The 27,571-nt window shown below is 42.5% G+C and overlaps 1 protein-coding gene across 3 annotated transcripts in view; it reads right to left on the bottom strand.

Moving 5' to 3' along the window:
• The window catches only part of ADGRF1 (adhesion G protein-coupled receptor F1), a 47,638-nt gene extending 20,956 nt beyond the window's left edge, over positions 1–26,682 (bottom strand). For 2 of the 3 annotated variants that reach the window (XM_040249507.1, XM_040249509.1), the window contains exons 1-7: positions 26,525–26,648; positions 14,401–14,459; positions 10,794–10,871; positions 9,647–9,737; positions 7,215–7,272; positions 4,062–4,211; positions 2,605–2,778 (exon numbers count right to left, since the gene is read on the bottom strand). In XM_040249507.1, coding sequence (XP_040105441.1) covers positions 2,605–2,778; positions 4,062–4,211; positions 7,215–7,272; positions 9,647–9,715 — 451 coding nt within the window. In that variant the 5' untranslated portion in view covers positions 9,716–9,737; positions 10,794–10,871; positions 14,401–14,459; positions 26,525–26,648. Of the gene's footprint in view, positions 1–2,604; positions 2,779–4,061; positions 4,212–7,214; positions 7,273–9,646; positions 9,738–10,793; positions 10,872–14,400; positions 14,460–26,524 lie in introns of all 3 variants that reach the window. The other variant, XM_040249508.1, reaches the window with a different exon arrangement.
• Positions 26,683–27,571: the final 889 nt, after the last annotated feature.

Raw genomic sequence — 27,571 nt, 5'->3', positions numbered from 1 at the left:
CTTTGCTAGCAAGTGAACTGAGCGCAATTGTATAGTAGAGTAGTTTGAGCACTCTTTGGCATTGCCTTTCTTTGGGATTGGAATGAAAACTGACCTTTTCCAGTCCTCCAACCACTGCTAAATTTTCCAAATTTGCTGGCATATAGAGTGTAGCACTTTAACAGTATCATCTTTTAAGATTTGAAATAGCTCAGCTGGAATTCTATTATCTCCACTAGCTTTGTTCATAGTGACGGTACTTACGTCCCACTTGACTTCACACTCCAGGATGTCTGGCTCTAGGTGAGTGACCACACCATTGTGGTTATCTGGGTCATTAAGACCTTTTTGGTATAGTTCTTCTCTGTATTCTTGCCACCTCTGCTTCTGTTAGGTCCATAGTGTTTCTGTCCTTTATTGTATCCGTCTTTGCATGAAATGTTCCTTTGGTATCTCTGATTTTCTTGAAGAGATCCCAAGTCTCTCCCATTCTGTTGTTTGCCTCTGTTTCTTTGTATTGTTCACTTAAGAAGGCTTTCTTATCTCTCCTTGCCCTTCCTTGGAACTCTGCTTCAGATGGGTATATTTTTCCCTTCCTCCTTTACTGGAGTGGTATGGCTCATGACTTTATTGAGTTACATAAGCCCCTTTGCAATGGTAAAGCTGATGAAGGGGATGACCTTATAAGCAGGTAAGCAAGTAAGCACTCATGTGTGGTTACAAACAGCAGTCACTAGCAATGAAATATATCTCAATTTAGACACTGAGCTTAAACACTGTCCCTATTTTAAAAAAATCATTATTTGCTAATTCCAAGTTAACCCTTGCTTACCTATCACTGGTACCTTTCTGCTCTGGGACAGGCTATTCCCTACCTCTGGATGGACAAATCCTGTGTCTTTCATTCAGGACTTGGTTAAATGCACCTCTTTTGCAAGGCCTTCCCTAAGTCCCATATGAAAAGAGTCTTTCCCTCCTTTAAATTCCTACAGTACTTTATCCATACCTCCTTTCCAGCCTTTTCACCTACACATCTATCTGTGAACACACCTCATGTATATACATTCCTACTCTATTTGGGAAAGACCCTTGTGAATGTAATCCTTTTCTGATTCATACTTGTATTCCTCCAAAGATGGATCCTAAATGGACCACTTTTCAAAGAGTAGGATTCATCAAAATCTATCAAAAAGATGACATTTTCTTTTTACCTGTGTTAACAATCTGGCCTCCCCAAGCAGCTTGCTAATTCATCAACAGCAAGAGAAATGCCAGAATTTGCTCCAGATCTGGGTATAAAGATGGTGCTTAATAATTACATGTTATTTGGGGAGGAAAGGATTGGTCACTTGGGATTAGCAGATGCAAAGTATTATATATGGGATAGATAATTAATAAGTCCTACTGTATAGCACAGGGAACTATATCTAATATCCTTTGATAAATCATAATGGAAAAGAATATCGAAAGAATGCATGTATGTATACATACATATACATATGTATATGGACTTCCCAGGTGGTGCTAGTGGTGAAGAACACTCCTGCCAACGCAGGAGACATAGGAAACATGGGTTCACTCTTTGGGTCGGGAAGATCCCCTGGAGGAGGGCATAGCAACCCACTCCAGCATTCTTGCCTGGAGAATCCCATGGACAGAGGAGCCTGGCGGGCTACAGTCCATTGGGCTGCAAAGAGTCAAACACAACTGAAGCAACTTGGCATGCAGAGATGCATACGTGTGTGTGTGTGTGTGTGTCTGAATCTGTTTGCTGTGTAGCAGAAATTAAACACAACATTATAAATCAACTGTATTTCAATACAATTTTAAAAATAAAAAAGTAAATAAATAAGCATCACCTTAACCTCAATTGCTGTGGTCTTGAGAAAGGGACCAAGGGATACCCACAGAAGCTGGGCTATTCAGGTCCTCCTTTACTCTTTGCTCCACTTTACCAAACTCTGGAGCTTCAAGATAACTGAACTAGTCACTGGGGACATTTCCTAAAGTCATTCGGTCTGTTGGGGGCCCACATCATCCAGCTCACCTGACCATACACTGAACATCAACCTAAGCTGGCAGGAGCTCCCTCAGCATCCACTGGTCTCCTAAGCCAGACTTTCAACTTCCGTTTAGTTTTGGCAATTCATTCAGTACACATATTTGTTGGCAATTTAGAGTATTTCTTTCACTATAATTACTAGATAACCCTCCCTGTTTCACCCCTCTGAATTTTTATTTTCTGGAAATTGATGTTGGCCCAAGAAGTGGAAAGAAAACATTATTTACTCAGGCTGTTGCCTGGTTTGGAATTCCAAGGAATCTCCCTAAATTTCAGAAGAATCATAGAATTGTTGAGGTGAACTAGATGTACCTCCAGGATAAACTGGCACCTAAACACCAACTTGCATATCTGAATTTTCTGCACTTCCAAATTTCTCAGTGTGTCCAGCCAAGCCTAACACGGTATGTCATCTCTGCCTTTCCATCTCCCTGTAAATACTAGCTCTCCTCTGGAAGGCAAAGAGAAACATCGGGGTGCAGAGCTAAGGATCCTTTTTCTCTCTGTCACGTGTGGAGGTGGGAGGTGCCCTGGCTCCCCTCTGGGTATCCGTAGGTGCTTACTTGTTCTCTCACAGAAATAGACACTCTGGGTGAGATTGCTGGAATGACAGTCACAGCTCTGGAGCGATCCTGTCTTGAGAAGGGAGCAATTCTGTGGATCGAGGCACTGGGGAGGAAACCAGGAGTAGCTGTCTTCACAGGCACAGCGCAGGACCCCGTTCTGGTAGCCACAGTCTGCAGGAAAAACAAAGCTTGGTCTTACCGGGCCTTTTTCATAAACTGGCTATAGCTGAGTTCTCATCCTTGGCTTTGACACAGAATCTGAATCAAAAGCTAGAGGTATCTCTCTCCAAAAGCTAGAAGAATGAAACCAAAATGGAAACAAGCATGTTTAAAGTTAAGGAAACATGCTGCTCAATAGATACTGAGGCAAACAACAATCAAATATCTTGGAAAGTGAAAGTGTTAGGCTCTCAGTCGTGTCTGACTCTTCTCGACCCCATAGACTGTAGCCCGCAGGTTCCTCTGTCCATGGAATTCTCCAGGCAAGAGTAATGGAGTGAGTAGCTGTTCCCTTCCCCAGGGGATCTTCTCAACCAAGGGATCAAACCTAGGTCTCCCACATTTGAGATAGATTCTTTACCATTTGAGCCACTAGCATCCGAAAGAAGGATGTATGTTCCATTGATACCCTTTATTTGAAGGATTCTAGAAGGTATTTGTCCACTGTCTTATTGGAGGCTTTCATCAGCCTAGCATCACTCCCCCAAAGTCCCTGTTAGTCATATGGCAAAGACAGAGAGGCCTTTCTGTTGAGAGTCATAAGGAAAAATACTATTAACCAATCCTGTATGTTTTTATTTGACCTAAACTCCCACCAAAAATCTTTCCTTTTTAACAGACCAAAAAAAACAAAAAACAAAAAAACCCTGGGGCAAAGTCACCAGACACTGTTGTGAAATTACACACAACTGTGCCCAGTAAGTGGTTCTCTAACTTGATCATGCATCAGAATCTTCTGGGAGGGGTCTCATTCCAAAGTTTATGAAGCAATGTCTGGGATTTGCATTTTTTTACATTCCCTGTTGCTGCTGCTGCTACCGCCAGTCTGGATACCATACCCTGAGAACTCTTGTTTTAGATAAATTTCTTAATTTCTTCTAACCCCCTGTGGTGGTTGTTAGTGGGGCTTCCCAGGTGGCTCAGTGGTAAAGAATCCTCCTGAGAAGCAGGAGATGCGAGTTCCATCCCTGGGTCGGGAAGATCCCCTGGAGAATGAAATGGCAACCCACTCCAGTATTCTTGCCTGGAGAATTCCATGGACAGAGGAGCCTGGCAGGCTACATCCACGGGATCACAAAGAGTTGGACACAACTTAGCAATTAAACAACAGCAACAACCTTCTTCTCAGCCGTAGCTATTGTGGGGGTGGCGGATCCCACAGGACAGCCTAAGCTCTACCCGACTCAGGCATCATATTCCCCATTTCTACTCTCAGTCAACAGAGATGGACTCACACGTGGTGGCCTTTGCTCTGATTATATTCACTGGCTCAGGTAAGGAAAATAAGGAAGGCGCCCAAGACTTCAGAAAATCCTTCAGCTCTCTTTTCTTCTTGGAATTTCCATAGTGCACCTGAAGCAGGAGCTCGTATTCCTGGATTGGGCCTAGAAAGAAGAGAGACAGTCAGGGGCATCCTTTCTCGGGCTGGGACGGAGATACTGCAGAGCAAGTGAGGGCAGAAGAGAGGTCAGGTTCAGCATGGGGCTCATGGACGCTGCTTGGTATTCACTTCCGCTCATCCAGTCATGGACTGAAAATAAACCTCCAGAGTAAAGCATGCAGACCGCCCACACAGGCCCAAGACACATCTCTTCTCTGACTTCTGCCAGACTGGCTGCTCCATGCTCTCCAATCCAGCTCAGCTCCGATGTCCTGATTCTCCCTACTTCTCAGGTCACATCCAGAGTCAAGCTTCAGGGTCAAGACTGAAGGGAAAAGAGGTGAGGAAGTCTTAGTCACTGTCCCCTCCTGCTCCCTCAGTTCTGGTCTTCTGAAAGCATCTCTGATACTAAACCCCCAGTTCGGACCTCTCTGGTGGTCCAGTGGTTAAGACTTCGCTTTCCAATGCAGGAGGCGTGGTTTCAATCCCTGGTCAGGAAGCTGAGATCCCACATGCCTTCAGGCCAGAAAACCAAAAAAAAAAAAGAAGCAATAATATGTATACCTATGGCTGATTCATGTTGATGTTTCACAGAAACCAACACAATTCTGTAAAGTAGTTATCCTTCAATTAATAAAAATGAATTTGAAATTAAATAAAAGAAATAATATGGCAAATTCAATAAAGACTTTAAAAATGATCCACACCAGAAAAATCTTTTAAAAATAAATAAATAAATAAAAAGCCCCAGTCCACTCTTTCCTCTCCAAAGAGCCTTTCCCTCTCATGCACAAATGTTCCACTAGTTAGCTGAGTTTGATACTGAGATGAAATGCAAAAGTAAAAACCGAAGCAAACCTTACTTGAACCTTAACACACTCTCACCTCCACCTTATCGTTTCTGAGCAGCACTTCTCGTTTCCTTAAGGAGAGGCCATTAGGTGCTTTGTGCTGGGAGAGAATAGGAACCCCACCCAGAATTTACTTAGACACATTCACATGAAATTTGGTATCATATTCCATGGGGGTCTTAATATCCTCCCAAGGTCCTCTGTGGACCCCAGACTGAGAATGTCAAGGACTTCAGAGACAAAGAGGCAAAAGATGAGTATCTTTGTCTCTCGAGTTTCATTTCATTGCCATTGACGAAGAAACCTCTAAGAATCCGGTAGATTTCTCAGGACACCACCCAGCTTTCTACGGGCACAGATGAGACAGGGAGGGCTCCTATGAAACTGTCTCATTTCTTAGGGGTCCTGGGGAATTGGAAGATTTATAGGGAAGAAAAGCAGCTGAATCAGTCCCTAGGTGAGGAGGGCATGACAACTCACTCCAGTATTCTTGCCTGGAGAATCCCATGGACAGAGGAGCCTGGTGGGCTATTGTCCACAGGATGGCAAAGAGTGGGACATGACTGAAGTAACTGAACACACACAGGACAATCCCTAGGCTTCTTGGAAGGAAATCCAGAGGTTGCAGCCTGTCCTGGGACATTAACAGGAGACTCCTGTCTGTCATGGTTGCCACCTACTCACCTCTCCTCTGCCTCCTTCAGGCCGGAAACTCTATCCCAGCCTTGGGAATTACCTGCGGTGATGAGGGCTAAGGAGATATCCACTCCCATGGCTCAGACAGTTAAGAGGTGGGGAACGGGGGAAAGGCTGACCCTTGTTACACTGTCAGGGGTTAACGTTTCTTGTTCTGGAACCAGACTGACTGGGGTTGAAGCAAGCCTCCACCCGGCCCCTGCCTCTCCCTGGGCTCTGTCAGTTTCACACTTTGTAAAATAAAGATGGTGACTGAACTTAACTGACAGGCTCCATGTGGGAATTTAATTCATCTAACACATCTAAAATAGTGCCTGGCATTTGTAGCAGTTCAATGAGTCCTTGTGCATTTACCATTTTATGGCATTCCAAGTTGAAATTCTGATTTCATTTTCCCAAAGATTTGTGGCCTTGCTACAATGTGGGAAGGTCTATGGCCCTGTGGGAGAAGGAAATGGCAACCCACTCCAGTATTCTTGCCTGGAGAATCCCACGGACGGAGGAGAATGATAGGCTACAGTCCATGGGGTCGCAAAGAGTTGGACACGACTCAGCGACTTCACTGTATGGCCCTGTGAGTATATTGTCGGATGGCAAATTTACTGTCATCGTTCAGTCCCTAAATTGTGTCCAACTCTTGCAACCCCATGGACTGTAGCCTGCCAGGCTCTTCTGTCCTTGGGATTCTCCAGGCAAGAATACTGGAGTGGGTTGCCATTTCCTTCTCCAAGGGATCTTCCCAACCCAGGAATCAAACCCGGGTCTCCTGCACTGCAGGCAGATTCTTTACTGACTGAGCTACAAGGGAGACCCAGATGGATTGGGGTGGAAATTCACTGCACTGTAACAAAGCTTTAGTGGTCTGACACAGGAATCTAACAACCATCTGTGTGTATTGTTTCCATGGGGAAATATACTCAGTGCTTGAGACATCACACTTACAAATCAAATTTCAGACCACAACTCATTTCTAGATTGAAGTCTGTGCCTTTAATTACATTGTTGGGATCAAGATGAGGAAGGAAAGGAAGAATATGGGCAGCTACTGGCTGGGCACAGGGTACGATACTATGCCTCTATTATCTTATTTCATCCTCACAAGGAATTACTATTATTATCATTCTACAGATTTGAGGTATATAACGACATGCCCAAGATCATACAGCCCATCAGAAGCACTCCTAGGACTTAAACCCTGCTCTCCAGGCTCCAGTAACTCAGAGGGTAAAGAATCTGACTGCAGTGCAGGAAGACTGGGTTTGATCCCTGGGTCAGGAAGAACTCCTGGAGAAGGGAATGGCTACCCACTCCAGTATTCTTGCCTGCAGAATTCCATGGACAGAGGAGCCTGGCGGGCTACAGTCCTTGGGTCCAAAAGAGTCAGACATGACTGAGTGACTAACACCTTTACTTTCACTCCTGGCTCCAGTGTATGCTTCCAGTGTATGTAAGAGTCTTACCTAGAGGCTTTTGCTTATTCACACTGAGTTCTCGTTTTGTTTTGATGCCTTCATCCCTCTGTTAAAAAGAAAAAGAAAAAGAATTACAACAGGGGTTTGTCATGTTGTATTTCATAAAGCCTTGTTGGATTTCCCAGATAAATTAAAATTATGTATCTAAAACCTAGCGAGATGGTGAGTGAGACATCTTTTGAGCACAGATCTGAAGGAGGTGGGAAAGTGAGGATCTCCGAGAAAGAACTTTCCAAGAGGAGGGAACAGCACATGCAAAGGCCACGGGATAAGAACATGCCTGGCACGTGAAGGCCAGAGTAACTATGTGGTGTGGGGGAGGGGCAGGAAGTGAGGTTAGAGAGTATCTCTGGGGAGGCAGGTCCTGTAGATCTTTCTGGGCTGTGGCAAGGGCTGTGCAGGACAGGGAACTATACTCGATGTCTTATAATCACCTATAATGGAAAAGAGTCTGAAAAAGAATACATATGTGTATATATTGGGCTTTCCTGGTGCCTCAGCGGTAAAGAATCTGCCTGCAATGCAAGAGACATGGGTTCAATCCCTGGATTGGGAAGAACTCTTGCAGAAGGAAATGGCAACCCACTCCAGTATTCTTGCCTGGGAAATCCCATAGACAGAGGAGCCTGGTGGGCTACAGTCTGTTGGGTCAAAAAGAGTTGGAGATGACTTAGCAACTAAACAACTCAATCACTTTGCTGTATACATGAATCTAACACAATGTTATTGATATTTCTCCCGGCAATCTTGATTCCAGCTTGTGTTTCTTCCAGTCCAGTGTTTCTCATGATGTACTCTGCATATAAGTTTAATAAGCAGGGTGACAATATACAGCTTTGACATACTCCTTTTCCTATTTGAAACCAGTCTGTTGTTCCATGTCCAGTTCTAACTGTTGCTTCCTGACCTTCATACAGATTTTCTCAAGAGGCAGGTCAGGTGGTCTAGTATTCCCATCTCTTTCAGAATTTTCCACAGTTTATTGTGATCCACACAGTCAAGGGCTTTGGCATAGTCAATAAAGATGACACCACCGTTATGGCAGAAAGTGAAGAGGAACTAAAAAGCCTCTTGATGAAAGTGAAAGAGAAGAGTGAAAAAACTGGGTTAAAGCTCAACATTCAGAAAACGAAGATCATGGCATCCGGTCCCATCACTTCATGGGAAATAGATGGGGAAACAGTGGAAACAGTGTCAGACTTTATTTTTGGGGGCTCCAGAATCACTGCAGATGGTGACTGCAACCATGAAATTAAAAGACGCTTACTCCTTGGAAGAAAAGTTATGACCAATCTAGATAGCATATTCAAAAGCAGAGACATTACTTTGCCGACTAAGGTCCATCTAGTCAAGGCTATGGTTTTTTTCTGTGGTCATGTATGGATGTGAGAGTTGGACTGTGAAGAAGGCTGAGTGCCGAAGAATTGATGCTTTTGAACTGTGGTGTTGGAGAAGACTTTTGAGAGTCCCTTGGACTGCAAGGAGATCCAATCAGTCCATTCTGAAGGAGATCAGCCCTGGGATTTCTTTGGAAAGAATGATGCTAAAGCTGAAACTCCAATACTTTGGCCACCTCATGTGAAGATTTGACTGACTGGAAAAGACTCTGATGCTGGGAGGGATTGGGGGCAGGAGGAGAAGGAGACGACCAAGGATGAGATGGCTGGATGGCATCATTGACTCGATGGATGTGAGTCTGAGTGAACTCCGGGAGTTGGTGATGGAGAGGGAGGCCTGGCGTGCTGTGATTCATGGGGTCTCAAAGAGTTGGACATGACTGAGCGACTGAACTGAACTGAACACAACGTTGTAAATTAACTATGTTAGCTAAACTAAAATACGTAAATTATTACTTCAAATTAAAAAAATGGGAACTTCCTGATAGTCCAGTAGTTACAAAGCCATGTTCTAATGTGGGGAACACAGGTTCCATCTCTGCTTGAAGAGTTAAGATCCCGCCTGCAGCATGGCAGCTAAGCTTGTGAGCTGGCAATTAAAACCTGACATAGCCAAATAAGTAAATTTTTAAAACAGACAACTTTTTATTTTAAGAATGACTATTGGAAAAAAAAAGAAAGTGAGAATAGGTAGGGAAGAGTCCAAGGATTGCTAATGTCGATGAAGGTGGATTTATATGCTTTTTCTCCAACAAAGAGGTCATAGGAGAGGATATGCTGAGTTAGATGTAATATCCAGGATGGCTTTGTCCAAGATGCTGGTTTTGCTGTCAAATCATCTAAGCTCCAGGAGATAAAATGACTCGTCTAAGGCCACACAGCTAAGGCAGGTAATGTTGAGACAAGAACCCAGCACTTCTGATTCCAAGTCTACAAAATTATGTCATTTCAGTTGCCTAGAGAGTGATGGGAGCTCAAAGTGGCAGAAAGACAGAGAGGAAAACAGGACATACACCAACTCACCTCTAGGAAGCCACCTCGGCCCTCGGTGATCGTGAGGAAGGAGAGGAGCCAGAGAGAAGGAAATCTCATCTTCCGCTGGCCCCTCCTGGTCCTGGACAGGACACAAACAGCTGGAGTCACAGTCTGTGGCTAGACATGTGTGCCATGCAAGGATGAGACATGAAGATAAGTCACTCAAACCAAAATTTTAAAATGTATTGTTGGGGGTGGGAGTGGGGAGGGGAGAGTACTTCCCTGGTTGTCCAGTAGCTAAGATTCCAAGCTCCCAACGCAGGGGGCCCAGGTTGGGTCCCTGGTCAAGGAACTAGATCCTGCATGCCACAGCTAAGACCTGGTGCAGCCAAGTAAAAGAAAATGCCCAGGGGGGAAAACCGAAGTGGGTTCATTAGACCCTCTGAGGGTTTGGTTACTTTTTTCACCAGAGACACCATCTCTTCTACTCTCACTATAGAACTAGTGAATTTTTCTCTTTACAAACTTACTAGAAAATTTCTCTGGAGTTCCTTCTAAGTGATCAAATATGACTCAACACAGGGCTTCCCTGTTGGCTCAGATGGTGAAGAATCTGACTACAATTCAGGAGACTGGGTTTGATCCCTGGGTAGAGAAGCTCCCCTGGAGAAGAGAATGGCTACCCACTCCAGTATTCTTGCATCAAGAATTCCATGGACAGAGGAGCCTGGCAGGCTATATATAGTCCATGGGTTCGGACACCCATGTGTGACTAACACTTTTACATGACTCAACACAGGCTATTTTAAAATCTTGACTTGCTTCACTTTGCAACTGAGTGCATTTAACATCCAGCCTTTTATATTTCACAGAGGTTTTCTTTTCATCTCAGTAAAGACAAACACTCAAATAACCAAGGACCCTAGAAACACTAATATTAAGATAGAATCAGAGTATTTTAGAATTAAAATAGTCATGAACCAATCAAATTTCCTTCTTCATAGTTCATGCGGTTAGCAACAAATTGTCCTCCAGTTCATGGTTCTCTCAGAATAATTTAGACACAACTCAGCCCACAGTCATGGCCATAAAATGCCCTTTACAGCTCCACGGGAAAAGATGAAGAGCTATGAGTCCCCAGCATTGGAATCAGTGCCTAGAGTCAGCAGCACAGAAGATCAGCCCAGCACTTAACTTTCCTCTCTGGGTGCCCTTTAAACTTCATGCAAGCTTTGCCATCCCAACAGCACTGCCCTGTGCTTTGCTCTCTGATCTACATGAAAATAGAATAGTTGGGAGGGATGGAAGAGGAGGTTGGAGTTAGCAGATGTAAGCTTTTATATAGATAATGGATAAACTACAAAGTGGAGAAGGCAATGGCACCCCACTCCAGTACTCTTGCCTGGAGAATCCCATGGGCGGAGGAGCCTGGTGGGCTGCACTCCATGGGGCTGCTAAGAGTCCGATATGACTGAGCGACTTCACTTTCACTTTTCACTTCATGCACTGGAGAAGGAAATGGCACCCCACTCCAGTGTTCTTGCCTGGAGAATCCCAGGGAGGGGGAGCCTGGTGGGCTGCCGTCCATGGGGTCACACAGAGTCGGACACGACTGAAGTGACTTAGCAAACTACAAAGTCCTACCGTATAGCACAGGGCTGTGCTGTGTGTGCTTGGTCACTTAGTCGTGTCCAACTCTGCGACCCCGTGGACTGTAGCCCCCCAGACTCCTCTGTCCCCGGGGATTCTCCAGGCAAGAACAGTGGAGTGGTTGCCATGCCCTCCTCCAGGGGAATCTTCCCAACGCAGGGATCAAGCCCAGGTCTCTTGCATTGCAGGCAGGTTCTTTAACCATCTGAGCTACCAGGGAAGTCCAAGAGCACTGGAGTGGGTAGCCTATCTCTTCTCTGGGGGATCATTCCCACCCATGAATTAAACCAGAGTCTCCTGCGTTGCATAGCACAGAGAGCTATATTCAATGTCCTGTGACAAAGCATAATGGAAAAGAGTATAAGAGATAATGTATATATGAGTATAATCCCCAAATCACTTTCTTTTCAGCAGAAATTAATACAACATTATAAATCAGCTATACTTCAGTTAAAAAAATTAAATTAAGGGAATTCCTTGGCTTCCCAGTGACCAAGACTTCACACTCCCAACAGAGGGGGCCCAGGGCTCGATCCCTGGTCAAGGAACTAAGATCCCGCATGTTACTACTAAAGATCCTGCACGCCACATTGAAAATCAAAGATTTGAATTCTGCAACTAAGACCCAATGCAGCCAAATAAATAAATAAATATTTCTTAAAATATTGATTAAATAAAGAAAAAACACATTAAAGACAGTGCAACTACTGCCACTGATATGGCCTGTATGTTAGTAGAGAGTCTTTCTAGGGCTTTCTAGGGCAGCATGAAAAATAAGCCATGGGACACATGCCCCTTTTGTATTTACCTGCTCCCCTTAGTGAATGGTGCTCACATGCCCCCATCCCCTGCCTGCCAAGACTCCCCCTAAATAGACTGCTTTAACTTTCTTTGGGCAGCAGCCCAGACTCCGGATCATTCTTCTCCATCTTGCTTCCCAAAACCTGCCTGCTCTGAGTCCTGGTCCCTCTGACTCGTGCTTTTTGCTTTCTGAAAGTGATAGGTTTTTGTCTCTGGGGTGGTTATTTTTTCAGATGTACACTATGCATATACACCATCATGCATAAAATAGATAGCTAGTAGAAGCTGTTGTATAGCACAGGGAGCTCAACCTGGTGCTCTGTGATGACCTGGAGGAGTGGGATGGAGGGGATGAGAGAGAGGCTCAAGAGGAAGGATATACGTGTGTGTGTGTGTGTATATATATATAACTGATTCATGTTGTTGTATAGCAGAAACTAATACAACACTGTAAAGCAATTATACTCCAATAATAAATTTTTCATTTAATTTGTAATAAATAAATAAAATTAAATTTTAATTAAAAATCAAATTTAAAAAAATTTAAAGATTGACTCCATAAAAATAGACATATTTTATAACATGAGTATATGTATATGGGGGCTTCCCAGGGGGCACTAGTGGTAAAGAACCCATCTGCCAATGCAGGAGATGTAAGAGACGTGGGTTTGATCCCTGGGTCAGGAATATCCCCTGGAGGACGGCATGGCAACCCACACCAGTATTCTTGCCTGGAGAATCTCATGGACTGAGGAGCCAGGCAGGCTATGATCCGTAGGCTTGCACAGAGTCGGACACGACTGAAGTGACTTAGCACACAGGTATGCACACATATTTATATTGGGGCTTCACTAGTGGCTTAGATGGTAAAGAATCTACTTGCAATTCAGGAGACCCAGGTTTGATCCCTAGGTCAGGAAGATCCCCTGGAGAAAGGAATGGCTGCCCACTTCAGTATTCTTGCCTGGGGAATTCCATGGGCAGAGGAGCCTGATGGGCTAGAATCTATGGGGATTGCAAACAGTTGGACCTACTAAGCAACTAAATTAAAAAAAAATAAAGAAAAATATAGATGCAAACACAGATAGATACATACATACATAATAAAACGTGTCTATCTATATCTGTATTATGTGTATATACACACTCATACATAATGAAATTTCATGTAGATGTAAAATAGCTGAACCGTTTTATGAAATAGAACTTCTTTTCCTATGTCCTTTGGATATTTTCTATTTGTTTTTACTTATACATATGTTGTTATTGCTTATTTGTTGGTGAACTGCCACATCCCCTTAAACTGAAACCCTGATCCTAAGTTCCAATTTACCATATCCTGCTAAGCCAATTTTCCAGTACCTTCCTGAAGTGAAGTCACATTGTGGAGGGAACTGGTGCTCTTTCTAGCTCCTTTCCCACTTTTTATCCACTTCCAGGGATGATTTTTAACATGATCTCTTGTTCTCTTGTGCCAGGGGCTGATTCCATGTGGGAGGCTTGGCACTCACATGGCTCTTTCTCTCCATTTCTCTCTCTCTCTCTCTCTGAAAAATCTCTTTCTCGCATATGGCACCCAGGCCTGAGGCTGCAAACCCAGTGTGAGGAGGCCTGGGCTATAGTTCCAAGTGTTGTGAGGAAACTCTTATCCTCTTGGCCTGGTTTATTCTTTCTTCTTCCCCCACTGGAAGGTGGAGCATGGGCTTTCTGTCTCCTTGGACTTGCTAGAAATGGTAAACTGGAACTTTAATCAGGGTTTCAGACCAGGGATTCCCAGCCACTGGTCCAGAGGCCAATCATGAATAGCCAGACTATGAAAAGGAGAGGGAGGCACTGAGAAGGAGAAAAGGAAACACTTCAGGGCCAATTTGAAAATACAGGCACCCCCATTCCACCATAAACCTACTAAATCTTACGCTGACCAGGCTCTGCCGTGTGTGTTATTAAAGCTTCCCAAGTGAGGCTGACCCCCAGACAGCTCTGAGAGCTGTTATTCTAAACTGCTTCTAGGAGAAGAAAACAAGGTTCTGCTCCAAGGCTAATTGGAAAGACTGAAGCTGAAGCTGATGCAAAGAGCGGACTCATTGGAAAAGATCTTGATGCTGGGAAAGATTGAGGGCAGGAGGAGAAGAGGGTGACAGAGGATGAAATGGTTGGATGGCATTACCGACTCAATGGACAAGAGTTTGAGCAAACTCTGGAAGATATTAAAGGATGGGTAAGCCCGGCCTGCTGCAGTCCATGGGGTCTCAAACAGTCAGATACAACTGAGCGACTGAACAACCACAATTGAAGCTAATACTGTGATCTGAATTCTCCTTTTGGAGTTTGAGACCAAAGTTTCAACTTACCAAAATGTTTTCTTTGCTTCCTTGGTACACTCAGCTTCCTCTGGGGTAGGGTCGGAAGACTTACAGATAAATAGGGAATAATTTTTTAGTGTTAGGTATGGGCCACACACGGAGAAGGCAATGGCACCCCACTCCAGTACTCTTGCCTGGAAAATCCCATGGACAGAGGAGCCTGGTAGGTTGTGGTCCATGGGGTCGCTAAGAGTCGGACACGACTGAGCGACTTTCCTTTCACTTTTCACTTTCATGCATTGGAGAAGGAAATGGCAACCCACTCCAGTGTTCTTGCCTGGAGAATCCCAGGGACAGAGGAGCCTGGTGGGCTTCCGTCTAGGGGGTCGCACAGAGCGACTTAGCAGCAGCAGCAGCATGGACCACACAATATTTAGGACACTATTTATTGTCCAGGGTGACTGTTGTTTTTCTGAAATTCAAATTTAACTAAGGGACTTCCCTGGTGGTCCTGTGGTTAAGACTCCACACTCCCAATGCAAGGGCCCAGGTGAGATCCCTGGTCAGGGAACTAGATCCCACATCCTGCAACTCAAGATTTTGTGTGTGCTGCAACTAAGACTTGGAACAGCCAAAAATAAATAAAAATTAAAAAAAATTAAACTGGGCATTCTATACTTGACAACTAATCATAGACATGAGTATCTCAAAGTGCATGGGTCAAAACAGGCCCTGTGGTTAGCCTGCCTAGAATTCAGGTCCTGGCTTTGACATTTATTAACTGGATGCCCTTTGACACTTTCTTAATCTTTCTATGCCTCAGTTTGCTCATCTATAAGATGGGAAAAATTGTATCAAATTCAGAGATTCTTTAGAGAATTGAATGAGTAATTGCATATAGAAAACCTAGAGCGATGCCCAGCAGATGGTGAGCCTCAATGATTGATAGCTGCTAATATTAGCACAACTAGCATTTCAATCTCACTACCAGTTTCCATAGTAACCTGTTGGATTGTTTCAGAATTTGACTTCAATCTGAGTCAAATTAACTAATCAAATAAAAGTTACTCCTGGGTTGATGGCCAGCACGGTATGAATGGAGGGATCCAAGCTTCAAGGAAGTAAAAATACATGTTTACAATAACTGAGTTAACTGATTCTAAAGATGTTTAATTGCCTGTGTGTGTGTGTTGAGGAGCTGTTCTTTAGTCGCTAAGTCATGTGTAACTCTTTTGCGATCCCATGGACTATAGCCCACCAAGCTCCTCTGTCTGTGGGATTTTCCCAGGCAAGAATACTGGAATGGGTTGCCATTTCCTTCTCCATGTGTTGAGGAGGCGTAATCTTAAGTCTTACTTAAATTTGCCTTCACTAGAGGCAAGCCCCATGGTATTTTCAGCACTTCCTTCTCAATTGGAAGTGTCTTGATTATTTTAAAAAAAAAGAAAAGTTCTCAGAATCCATGTGTCCTTGCCAGAGATGGGGAGCTGTTGTTGTCATCAGAGTGTGTGTGTTTGTTTATATCACACATCGCTGGGGGTCAGTGATACCTGACCTACAGCTGTGTTGGCCCTGGCATCCATGGGAAGGCTTGGCCATAGTGGGACTCCCTTCACTTCCTTGAATTCATTCAACTGAATTCATTCCTGATAATCCTTGTCCTTCAGTTTTTGGAGAACAATCATTAGCATTTGCTATTATGCTTCTGGAGTCAGCTGCCCATTGTCTTCTCAGTCTTCCAGTTATGTATTTATGGAGCAGATATCATTTATTTATGTCAACAGCTGTCTCCTCATCAACAGTGGTGCTGAACTGGGACTGCTCTCACCTACAGTTTCCAGAATTTTTAGCAGTAATCTATTCTTAGGCAGAGCTGAACTCGGGCGGCTTTCCTAGCATCAGTATTTATGGGATTGTGTTTCTTCCTCTATAAATAAAAGAATTCCCAGTAGAATCGTCATCCTCCTCTCTGCCTTGGACTCATGTGCATGCACACATATGTGCCCGAGCACAAACACACACACACAACACACACACACAGGCGCGCGTGCACACACACACACACACACACACACACACAGAGGACGAGCAGATCTCCAACTGGGATATGAAAAAAATTATGATTCAAATAGAACTGGTTAACAGGTGAGAACCTGCCAAACCTTGCTTTTATTTTATTCTTTTTTTTATGAGTTTTTGGTCATGTTTTCATTGGGATCTGCCTTTGTACAGGAATCCTTCAGCCATTTGCCTTTGAGAATTTCTTCATGTTTTTCAATAGGCAGATACAGTAGAGAAGACAGGTGGAAATATAGGTAGGAAAAAAAAAAGATAACCAGTGTCACACTTGGAAAAATATTTGGTGGTTTGGTCATTTTTTTGAGCTAGACTAACTTCTTCTGGAAGGACTATAAAGATATCTAAAATTTCAGTGAGTGTCTGTGTTGTGTCCCCAGTACAATTTAAGCACATATTTTATATATTAGCATGTTATATATTTTTTATATATAATATATGTATAATATATTTTATATATTAGTATGTTAATATTTAATAAACTTGGTGGGGAAAGACCTAGATGAATTAGACCCTAACCTCAACTTTGTCCGTTTTCTGCTAGAATTTGTGCAAGCTAAAAAGAACTCTTGCTGGACTGTTTCCTCTTCCCTAAAGTAAGCAAGAAAATAAGATGCACTCAGAACTGTTCTCATTCAGATTCCATTACATGCTCATTTCACAGTTTCTATGTATATACCATTTATGTAATTGTTCTTTACATTAGTGCCTGTCAGTAACTGAATCTGAGCTTGGGGAAATTAATTTTTTTTACTGGACTCTAGTCCTATTTTCTCTAGTTATTATCATGCCTGAACACCTTTTCAACTCTTCACATGAGGTGGCCAAAGTACTGGAGTTTCAGCTGTAGCATCATTCCTTCCAAAAAGAAATCCCAGGGCTGATCTCCTTCAGAATGGACTGGTTGGATCTCCTTGCAGTCCAAGGGACTCTCAAAAGTCTTCTCCAACACCACAGTTCAAAAGCATCAATTCTTCGGCACTCAGCCTTCTTCACAGTCCAACTCTCACATCCATACATGACTACTGGAAAAACCATAGCCTTGACTAGACGGACCTTAGTTGGCAAAGTAATGTCTCTGCTTTTGAATATGCTATCTAGGTTGGTCATAACTTTTCTTCCAAGGATTAAGCGTCTTTTGACTCATTGGAAAAGACTTTGATGCTGCGAGGGATTGGGGGCAGGAGGAGAAGGGGACGACAGAGGATGAGATGGCTGGATGGCATCACGGACTCGATGGACGTGAATCTGAGTGAACTCCAGGAGCTGATGATGGACAGGGAGGCCTGGTGTGCTGTGATTCATGGGGTCACAAAGAGTGGGACACGACTGAGTGACTGAACTGAACTGAACTGAACATCTTTTAAGGTGAGCTGAGAATCTACTTAGCATTAAGTCCTTAGGATGAGGATAGCAGTGGGGTGTTTTAAGAACTCCCGAGGCTGGAAGGGACAAAAGAACCTACTTAGCTAAGCTGGCCTTTCCCTTGGGACACTTCAACAATCTGCAAAGCTTTAATTCGTCCAGTCGCTCCTTCCAATTTTCTAGGCAGGGAGTTTGCTCATCGTAGCTCCACCCCCTTGGGGAAACTCCAAGAACTGTGATCAGACCTACTTTTGAAAACAGCTGCTGCATTGCTTGAGTTTCTCTCCTCCAACTTCCCTATTTAAATTTCCGATGGTTCACTGAATGGATCTCCTTTCAGAGTCCAGCTTAAGACCCTATTTCTTCCCTGCTCCTTTTCCTTCAAAAATTAAGATACATTTTTTTTTTTACAAGTCCTTGTGTCCTTTGCCATGAATTGGAACTTCAGCTAGAGAGCATTTCTCCTGGTGCTGTCAGTATAGCTCAGCTGTCTGCCCCCTCCTCACATGGATTCTAGTGTGGTTTTTTTTTTTTTTTTAATTCATTTATCTCCGCTTTATATCTTAAAAGAGTTGTGAGAGTGCTCAGTCTTGTCAGACTCTTTGCGACCCTATGGACTGTAGCCCACCAGGCTCCTCTGTCCATGGAATTTTCCAGGCAAGACTACTGCAGTGGGCTGCCATTTCCTCCTCCAGGGCATGTTCCAAACACTGGGACCGAACCCGAGTCTCCTATATCGCATGCATTGGCAAAGAGATACAGAATGACTTGTCATTCTTAACTCATCACCCAATACTTCTTTGGGTGTTCTAGTTTATTTCTCATAGACAAGTCTAGCTCTGTTCTGCTGTAAAAAGCCTGACTGCCAGCCTCAAGGGTTGGGTCTATTCCAACCCCCTGTAACTGGAGATTTTCTCCTGTCACTCACGGTTCAGTAGAGCACAAGTTACCACCAAGCCCTCAAACATGATTAATGGCACTCCAGAGGAGGTGCCAAGCTCTTTCTTGCAGCCAAGACTTAAGCTTAGCGATGGGGACCCAGCCTTCCTGGAATCCCCCGGTGATTATTTGCCATCTTCCCCGCTTGATTTTGCCTACTGACAATCAGTAAAACCCAGAAAACTTGAGCTTCCTCTTGGACTGTAAACTTGAAAAAAAGTACCTGAATAACACTCAAGGGAGGGGATAGTTACATAAGAAGAAGTAAGGATAATTCTTTCTAATTTACAAAAAGCTTTCATACATATTGCTTTGATTATTTTGGCAATTAAGTGGGAATTATGTTGGCTTCACACTTGTATAAAATGAGAAGAGTAAACCTAAATTCTAAATAAAAAGACTGTATCTTTGATTTCCTTAAATTTCTCTCCCTAAAGAACCTCATATTTCTCTTAGACTCTGGGCCCGGTTCATTTTATTGCTTGGGCCATGGTTTTTCTAAAATTTGAGTGTAATTGCTTTACAATGTTGTGTTAGTTTCTGCTGTACAATGAAGTGACTCAGCCATATGTACACATATATCCCCTCCCTCTCGAAACCCATTCCCATTCCTCCCCCACACTCATCTAGGTCAAAACAGAACACCGAACTGAGCTCCCTGTGAAACGGAGCAGGACCCTATGGTCCTCGCCCTGCATGCCCTCTGCCTGCCTGTTGTCTGTGGAAAACTTTAGTCAAAGAATAATCATAAAAGAGAGAAATGCTGAAACAAAGAAAAAGAGTCAAAGGAGACTAAATAATAATACTACAGTCATTAAGCAGAGTCAACGACCTTTAGTTCTTTCTCAAGGTCTATAGATAATATTCAGAGCCATATCCTGTGAGCTGTCTCACAGATATTAAAACACTGGGTGGGAGAAGTGAACTACATGATGATCAGACTGTACCCAGGACATGAGCTGCCACAGTTTCAGTAACTGGCTGCAAAGAAATGGAAACAAATGGACCTAAAACTAAAGATTAACCATACCCCAAACAACTGAGATGATGTTGGTCAGACCACTGATGACCAATTTGTTGAAGATGGCTGTTAGAGATGACTGTGCTGTTTCCACGTGTAGCTCAGTTAAGGTCTCTGTGCAAGAAAAAGAAGAATGTATGTTTCAAAGCTATTTTCCTAACAAATGTGAATGTCATTTTGTATCCAAGGAAACCTAACTCTTCAAGAGTGAAAACAGAATTCATCAGGCCTACTGGGAAGAACCTACAGAACAGAGTTTGTGGGGTCTTCAAGGGTGAAAGGTCAGATTAAAGATCTTACAAACTGTTCTTTTGTGATCTGTTTTTAAATGAGTAAAACAATATCTGACTTCTCATTCAGTGCTCACATTGATAAACCTTGTTTCAAATCTACCAATAAAACACTCATTTTATAAGTTTCCCTAACCGTATTAACAGTATTTTCATCATAATTTCCTAGTAAGTAAAAACCTATTTTACAATCATATTCCTCAAATGATTTTCTAGAAATAAAACCAGTTGCCTGGCATTCCACTTATCTTGCTAATACCATGCCAATTCAAAACTAAAACACCTTCATATTATGTACAGATGAAAAGCAAACACATTATCATGGTAAATTTATTATTTAGACTCCTATAATCTGTCTTAAACATCCCTTCTATTAACCTTTTTCTTGTTCATCCTTCATTCCAGCTTATTTTGAGTTTTGATAGACATGGCCAAATAAGCCTTCTAATTTGTATCCAGTTATAGTCCCTGGTAAGGTATAGAAATGCTTGTTTCATCACACTGGCCCCACCATGGTTATAATGCTTGCCAAACTAATTCACAAATTTTAATCTAATTGTTTTAATTTCTAAGCTTTTGATTATTAATAAAATAAAACATTTTTTCAGATGTTTATTGGCCATTTATATGTCTTTTTCTGGTTTGACTATTTAAGTCTTTATATCAAGTGTTTCTATTGATATGTTCACTTTTATCTTAACAGCTGCTTTTAGGAGCTCATCAGAGCATAGATATCAGCTCTTTGTCACTCATGTTATAAATATTTGCCCATGATTTGTCTGTGGTCTTTTAATTTTTTATGTTGTCCTGTTTAGCACAAAAGTTTAAAACATTCATGGAATCACATCTGTCAATCTCTTCCATTATGGATTTTAAATCTGGGGTCATATTAAAAATTTTTTCTATGCAAATATGGTAAAAAAATATATATATATCCTCTTATATTTACTTCTCAGACTTCTTTAGGCAAGTTCGTTTGTTTGTTTGTTATACACATTTACATCTTCAATCTTCCTGAAGTTATTTTAGGTTTTGGTATAAAATAGGGCTTTAGGGCTTCCCAGGGGGCTCTGTGGTAAAGAATCTGCCTGCCAAGTGGAAGACAAGGGTACAATTCCTGGGTCAGGAAGATCCCCTGGAGGAGGAAATGGCGACCCACTCTAGGATTCTTGCCTGGGAAATCCCATGGACAGAGGAGCCTGGTGGGCTACAGTCCATGGGGTCACAAAAGAGTCGGACATGACTTAGCGGCTAAACAAGGGCTTTACTTTCCTTTTCCTCCAAATGAATAGTTAGCTCTCCCAACTACATTTCTTGACTGAACTTTTCTTTATCAAGACCACCTAGAAAAATCTTTATCGATTTTAAAGGTGCATACTGTCATCATAAAACTCTAACCTGAATATTTTTAAAATTCTATGCTGTCTTTGTCTTTTCTTTTGCTAGTTACTTGCTTAATTGGCATCTGGATCAACAACATAGAAGAGTGTTATGTTATATGCCTAAGAACTATATCGTTAAGTGTCTTATTAGAAAGAATTAACCTGATATTCTTAAGCTATTAAGCACAGGAATGTCATCAAGCAAAACTGGGCTAAAGTACAAACAAAAAGTCTGAAAGGTTTTCATGGAAAATATAATCTGCTTAATCCAAAGTCTCTTTACCCAAAACGTTGCAGGTGTGAACCAGTCCTAACACCACATTTTTAGAGTAAATGTCTGCTTATCCCTAAATAATAGAGAAACCCTTATGCCCAGATTTTTAAAAAATTTTATCTTATGAGGAAGAGGCAAATGATAAAGAAATCATCTTCAAGACTTTATTTAAAGTCTTTATTTCAAAAGACCTTATTTAAAGCAAAACAACAATTTTCACTGTCTGTGGGCCTCTGAAGATTAAAAACTGACATTTGTACTGAGAACCCAGAGACTATGAGGACCAGATCATCCTCATCAACAAAATTTAACTATATTTTGCACTTTTTTCATGTCTGTTCACCTTTTTGGATTTTATTCATTTAACTGACCATGCATAGGAGATTTACAATAACTCTAGAAAATGCTAGGGCACTTTCACACTTATTAATTCTTACAGATATTTGTCCTCCATATGCCAGAGCCCAGGTTCTCATCTGTCATTGAACTGGAGCTTCTATGAGATTCTCTGTGGCTTGCTGGGGAGTGGGGTGCTATAAGAGGCCCCCTCCCCACATTTCCTCTGGTTCTGTGTACTGCAGTGGTGGAATTCAGCAAGACCAGAACTAGCTGGGCATGGGAGAGACGGTGACGCTTCACATCTTTTGCACCATCCTTCTAGGTTCCTAGATTATTTTCACAGCTATTAACCATGTATCCAGTCCAGAACTTTGAAGGCCTTGACATCCTGTGAGCACATCTCTGCTCAAACACAGTCTATGTAACGATGGGTATTCCCTGCCAAAAATTTTTAGAAAGAGAACATTATAGAATATTTTGAAAATTGCAAAGACATATGTTTAGATTGGGTGGAATGTGGTTTCATAAGGTGTTTTTGTTTGTTTAGTCACTAAGTCATATTCGATTCTTTTGTGATCTCATGGACTTTTGTGACTCCGTGGACTATAGGCTCCTTTGTCCATGGGATATGCCAAGCAAAAATAATGGAATGGGTTGTCATTTTCTTCTCCAGGGGATCTTCCCAACTCACAGATCAAACCTGCATCTCCTGCACTGGCCGGTGGATTCTTTACCACTGAGTCACCGGGGAAGCCCACATGAGTGTCGTTAAGCAAAACTGAATTCAGTGACATTGTTGTGGGGAAGCCACTCCTCTACTTTCTGAGTTGTTCACCCTGGGGACACACCCCAGCCACTGCTCACATCCTTCCATACCAAGTACCCTGTTGCTTCTTCCAGTTCATGCTTGCACCAAACCAAAGTGCTCAGAAAGCCTTCCTCAGTGATCATTGCAAAGAAATAGAGGAAAACAATAGAATGGGAAAGACTCGAGATCTCTTCAAGAAAATTAGAGATACCAAGGGAATATTTCATGCAAAGATGTGCTCAATGAAGAACAGAAATAGTGTGGACCTAACAAAAGCAGAAGATATTAAGAAGAGGTGGCAAGAATACACAGAAATACTATACAAAAAAGATCTTCACAACCCAGATAATCAGGATGGTATGATCACTCACCTAGAGCCAGATATCCTGGAATGCAAAGTTAAGTGGGCCTTAGGAAGCACCACTACAAGTGGAGGTGATGGAATTCCAGTTGAGCTATCTCAAATCCTGAAGGATGATGCTATGAAAGTGCTGCATCCAATATGCCAGCAAATTCGGAAAACTCAGCAGTGGCCACAAGACTGGAAAAGGTCAGTTTTCATTTCAATCCCTAAGAAAGGCAATGCCAAAGAATGCTCAAACTACCGCACAATTGCACTCATCTCACATGCTAGTAAAGTAACGCTCAAAATTCTCCAAGCCAGGCTTCAGCAATACATGAACCGTGAACTTCGAGATATTCAAGCTGGTTTTAGAAAAGGCAGAGGAACCAGAGATCAAATTGCCAACATCTGCTGGATCATCAAAAAAACAGAGAGTTCCAGAAAAAAAAATCTATTTCTGCTTTATTGACTATGCCAAAAACTTTGACTGTGTGGATCACAATAAACTGTGGAAAATCCTGAAAGGGATGGGAATACCAGACCACCTGACCTGCCTCTTGAGAAATCTGTATGTGGGTAAGGAAGCAACAGTTAGAACTGGACATGGAACAACAGACTGCTTCCAAATAGGGAAAGGAGTACATTAAGGCTGTATATTGTCACCCTGCTTATTTAACTTATATGCAGAGTACATCATGAGAAATGCTGGACTGGATGAAGCAAAAGCTGGAATCCAGATTGCCAGGAGAAATATCAATAACCTCAGATATGCAGATGATACCACACTTAGGGCAGAAAGGGAAAAAAAAACTAAAGATCCTCTTGATGAAAGGGAAAGAGGAGAGTGAAAAAGTTGGCTTAAAGCTCAACATTCAGAAAACTAAGATCATGGCATCTGGTCCCATCACTTCATGGCAAATAGATGGGGAAACAGTGGAAACAGTAGCTGACTTTATTTTGCGGCGGGGGCGGGGGTGGGGAGATGGGGGGGTGGGGCTCCAAAATCACTGCAGATGGTGACTGCAACCATGAAATTAAAAGATGCTTACTCACTCCTTGGAAGAAAAGTTATGACCAAACTAGACAGCATATTAAAAACCAGAGACATTACTTTGCCAAGGAAGGTCCATCTAGTCAAAGCTATGGTTTTTCCAGTAGTCATGTATGGATGTGAGAGCTGGACTGTGAAGAAAGCTGAGCACCGAAGAATTGATGCTTTTGAACTGTGCTGTTGGAGAAGACTCTGGAGAGTCCCTTGGACTGCAAGGAGATCCAACCAGTCCATCCTAAAGGAAATCAGTCCTAAATATTCATCGGAAGGACTGATGTTGAAGCTGAAACTCCAATACTTTGGCCACCTGATGCGAAGAGCTGACTCTTTGGAAAAGACCCTGAAGATGGGAAAGATTGAAGGTGGGAGGAGAAGGGGACGACAGAGGATGAGACGGTTGGATGACCGACTCAACGAACATGAGTTTCAGTAAACTCTGGGAGTTGGTGATGGACAGGGAGGCCTGGTGTGCTGCGATTCTTGGGGTCGCAAAGAGTAGGACACAACTGAGCGACTGAACTGAACTGAAAGTACTCAAAAATGTCACTGACACCCTAGTTTGAATGAATGTGTTCATTTACTTTTCCTAAGAGGATATTTCTGTCTCTTTAACTGCAGAACGAATGACATCAGAGGGCACATAGACACCAAAGTATGGAGCCCCCTCGCCCTCAGTGCAACAAGACATAAAGCCTTCATGAGAACCCTGTCCCTCTTTTTAAAAAAGAGTAAAGGAACACACTGTCTTTTTAAAGAAGCAAGATATATGTACCTATGAGGCATGTCAGCAACAATTTACATCAACTTGTGGTCATGCATTAAATAGGAGTGTGTGCAAGTCAAGCCTGTTAGACTCCACATGTTCATGCTCCAATTTTAACACTTTATGCTCGTGGCTACTACTTTGCACATTAAGTAACTAGAACAAGAAAAGCTGAATAATGTGCTCAAGATTATGCCACTTGGTAATGGCCACCCACTGCAGTTTTCTTGCCTGGAGGATCCCATGGGAAAAAGAGCCTGGCAGGCTATAGTCCATGGGGTCGCAAGAGTCAGACATGACTTAGTGATTAAACCACCAATAGGTGAATAAAGTACTCTATGTGGTCATATAATGTACAATCCTTTTAAATTTGGGTTATGGTTGAATAATTAGTAGTTTTATTAAAACCATAACAAAAGTTTTGTGTTAATAGTCTGATAAATTACAAAATGTATTTTAATCTGATTTTGTTACTTCCCTTGACTCTGTAACCTCCAGCCTATCATGTGTTATTACCAGGTTTGATTTAATGGATTTGTCCATGGAAATGCCTAAGTCATCATTTCCCTGCACCTCTGCAGCCTGACCTTCCTTCCATACCTCCTTTGGTAACTTCCCATGATTTAGTCTCTGGCATGGATGAATTACATCGACTATCAGGCTTTTATACATGGATTCTTCGTGAAAAAGAAGAAAAAGGAAAAGGAAAACGACTACGTTTCAAGGCCTGTCAGAAAATATAACGTGTCACTTTGTACTTATTTAGGGGAGAGAGACGAGGAAGTGACACAAAACGTCAGTTTGTGGATTTTTCAGAGCTCAGAGAAGAAGTTAAATTGGGAAAACTTCTGGAAATATAGCAATTAGGTCAAATCTTAAACTAACTCATCCTAAAGGGAAAATAGACTTGATCTTCTTAGATGGCTCAGTGGTAAAAAATCCACTGCCAATGCAGGAAATTTGGGTTCAGTTCCTGGGTCAGGAGGGTCCAAGGGAGAAGGAACTGGCAACCCACTTCAGTTTTCTTGCCTGGGAAATCCCACGGACAGAGGAGACTGGCTGGCTACAGTCCACGGGGTGGCAGAGTCAGACACGACTTAGCAACTAAACAACAACAAGACTAATATATTGCCAATTTATGGAAGCCATGAGATTGAAGTTTATAAAATTATCCTTGGTGGAGCTTTCTTTATTTCAGTCAATCCACCTCCCAGACACACAACCCCCCCCCCCAAGAAGAAGGGGTACTGTATTGAAATCGATAGAGAGAAGGTTATGCTTTGAATCAACAACTTTGAGCCTGAGACTCACATAACATCTCAATTTATATAGTTACCAAGAAACTGAACTCAGTTGTATCTGTTCATTGTTTTCTCCACTCTCCATTCCTTTAGTTACCCTTCAGGAAACAGGATATTGAAATATGAGTTTCAATTATTGAAGACTAATCTCAGATTAACAAGTGGTAAGGATGATGCTAAGACACGTTCTAAGGAATCAAATCACAGCGTTGGGGCTTACCTGTGATTCCACTCTTCACATCACAGCCCCAGGGAGCCCTTCCTCCAGGGTAATCGTGGCTCAATCACTTCTTGTTCTGTTTGGAAAGACAATCGTAATATCTAAGCCACAGCAGCTCGCTGGCAGGTTCAGGCCACTGATTTACCAGTAACTTCTGTAGCACATTGCTACCCTGTAGGCAGACAAGCCCAGAACACACCCCCTTCAAGAAGGAAGAGAAAAATACCTTTCTGTTGACTCTCCCTCCCACTTAGAGTCCCTATCAGGCCTGGTAAGAGGGAGGAACGTAGAGCCCATGACCTAACAATTCTCCCAGCAGACAGAAATGACGGAGGGAAATGGGAGGAAAACGCTCCAGGGGAATGCAGGACACTTCTGTCCTCGATATGTGCGTTTCACAATGTCACTCTGTCCAGCTTCCACAACCAGCCTCTGGACACTCAGGGTCATACCTCATAAAGCGGAAGGAATGCAGCCCTCCGTGTGTAAATTTCAGGTGGGGAGAGGTGGGTCATACCCATGGGGTATGGAGAGAGACAGATATTATTTCTCCTTTTCTGATTTTCTTGCACAACACTGAATAATTGGCTTGCTACTTTCCCAGATGAAGCCACCTCAGACTTCTCTTTGGAATACTACAGAATGAAGGTGGGCAAAGGAGAGCCCTGGCATGTACGCACAGGACAAATCCTTTCAGTATGTTGTTTGTCCTTAGAAAACCTCATGCTAAACCTTGTTAACTTCTTTCATAAGTTTCTTTCTCCCATCCAAGTTGAAAACTAACACTCCACAATGACCAATAATTAGAGGTAGCTGACTTTAAGTCACTCTGTAACTTACAAATTATTTGAGGCAGCTTACAATACTAGCACTTAAAATAAAATTACATTAGAATAGACATAAAGAAATTTAAACTGTAATAGTTCTATACACAAACTATATATATATATGCATATGGAATATTAAAAAGAGAAACTATAAAAGTAGAGCATCAATTAAGAGAAAGAATGTAAATAAAAATCTATTAGGTAGTTGCTGTGTTTTGTA

The sequence above is a fragment of the Oryx dammah genome, unplaced genomic scaffold (genome assembly GCF_014754425.2).
Source record: "Oryx dammah isolate SB20612 unplaced genomic scaffold, SCBI_Odam_1.1 HiC_scaffold_11, whole genome shotgun sequence".
In the NCBI taxonomy this organism is placed as follows: Eukaryota; Metazoa; Chordata; class Mammalia; order Artiodactyla; family Bovidae; genus Oryx; species Oryx dammah.
This window is presented reverse-complemented; position numbering and strand designations above follow the sequence as displayed.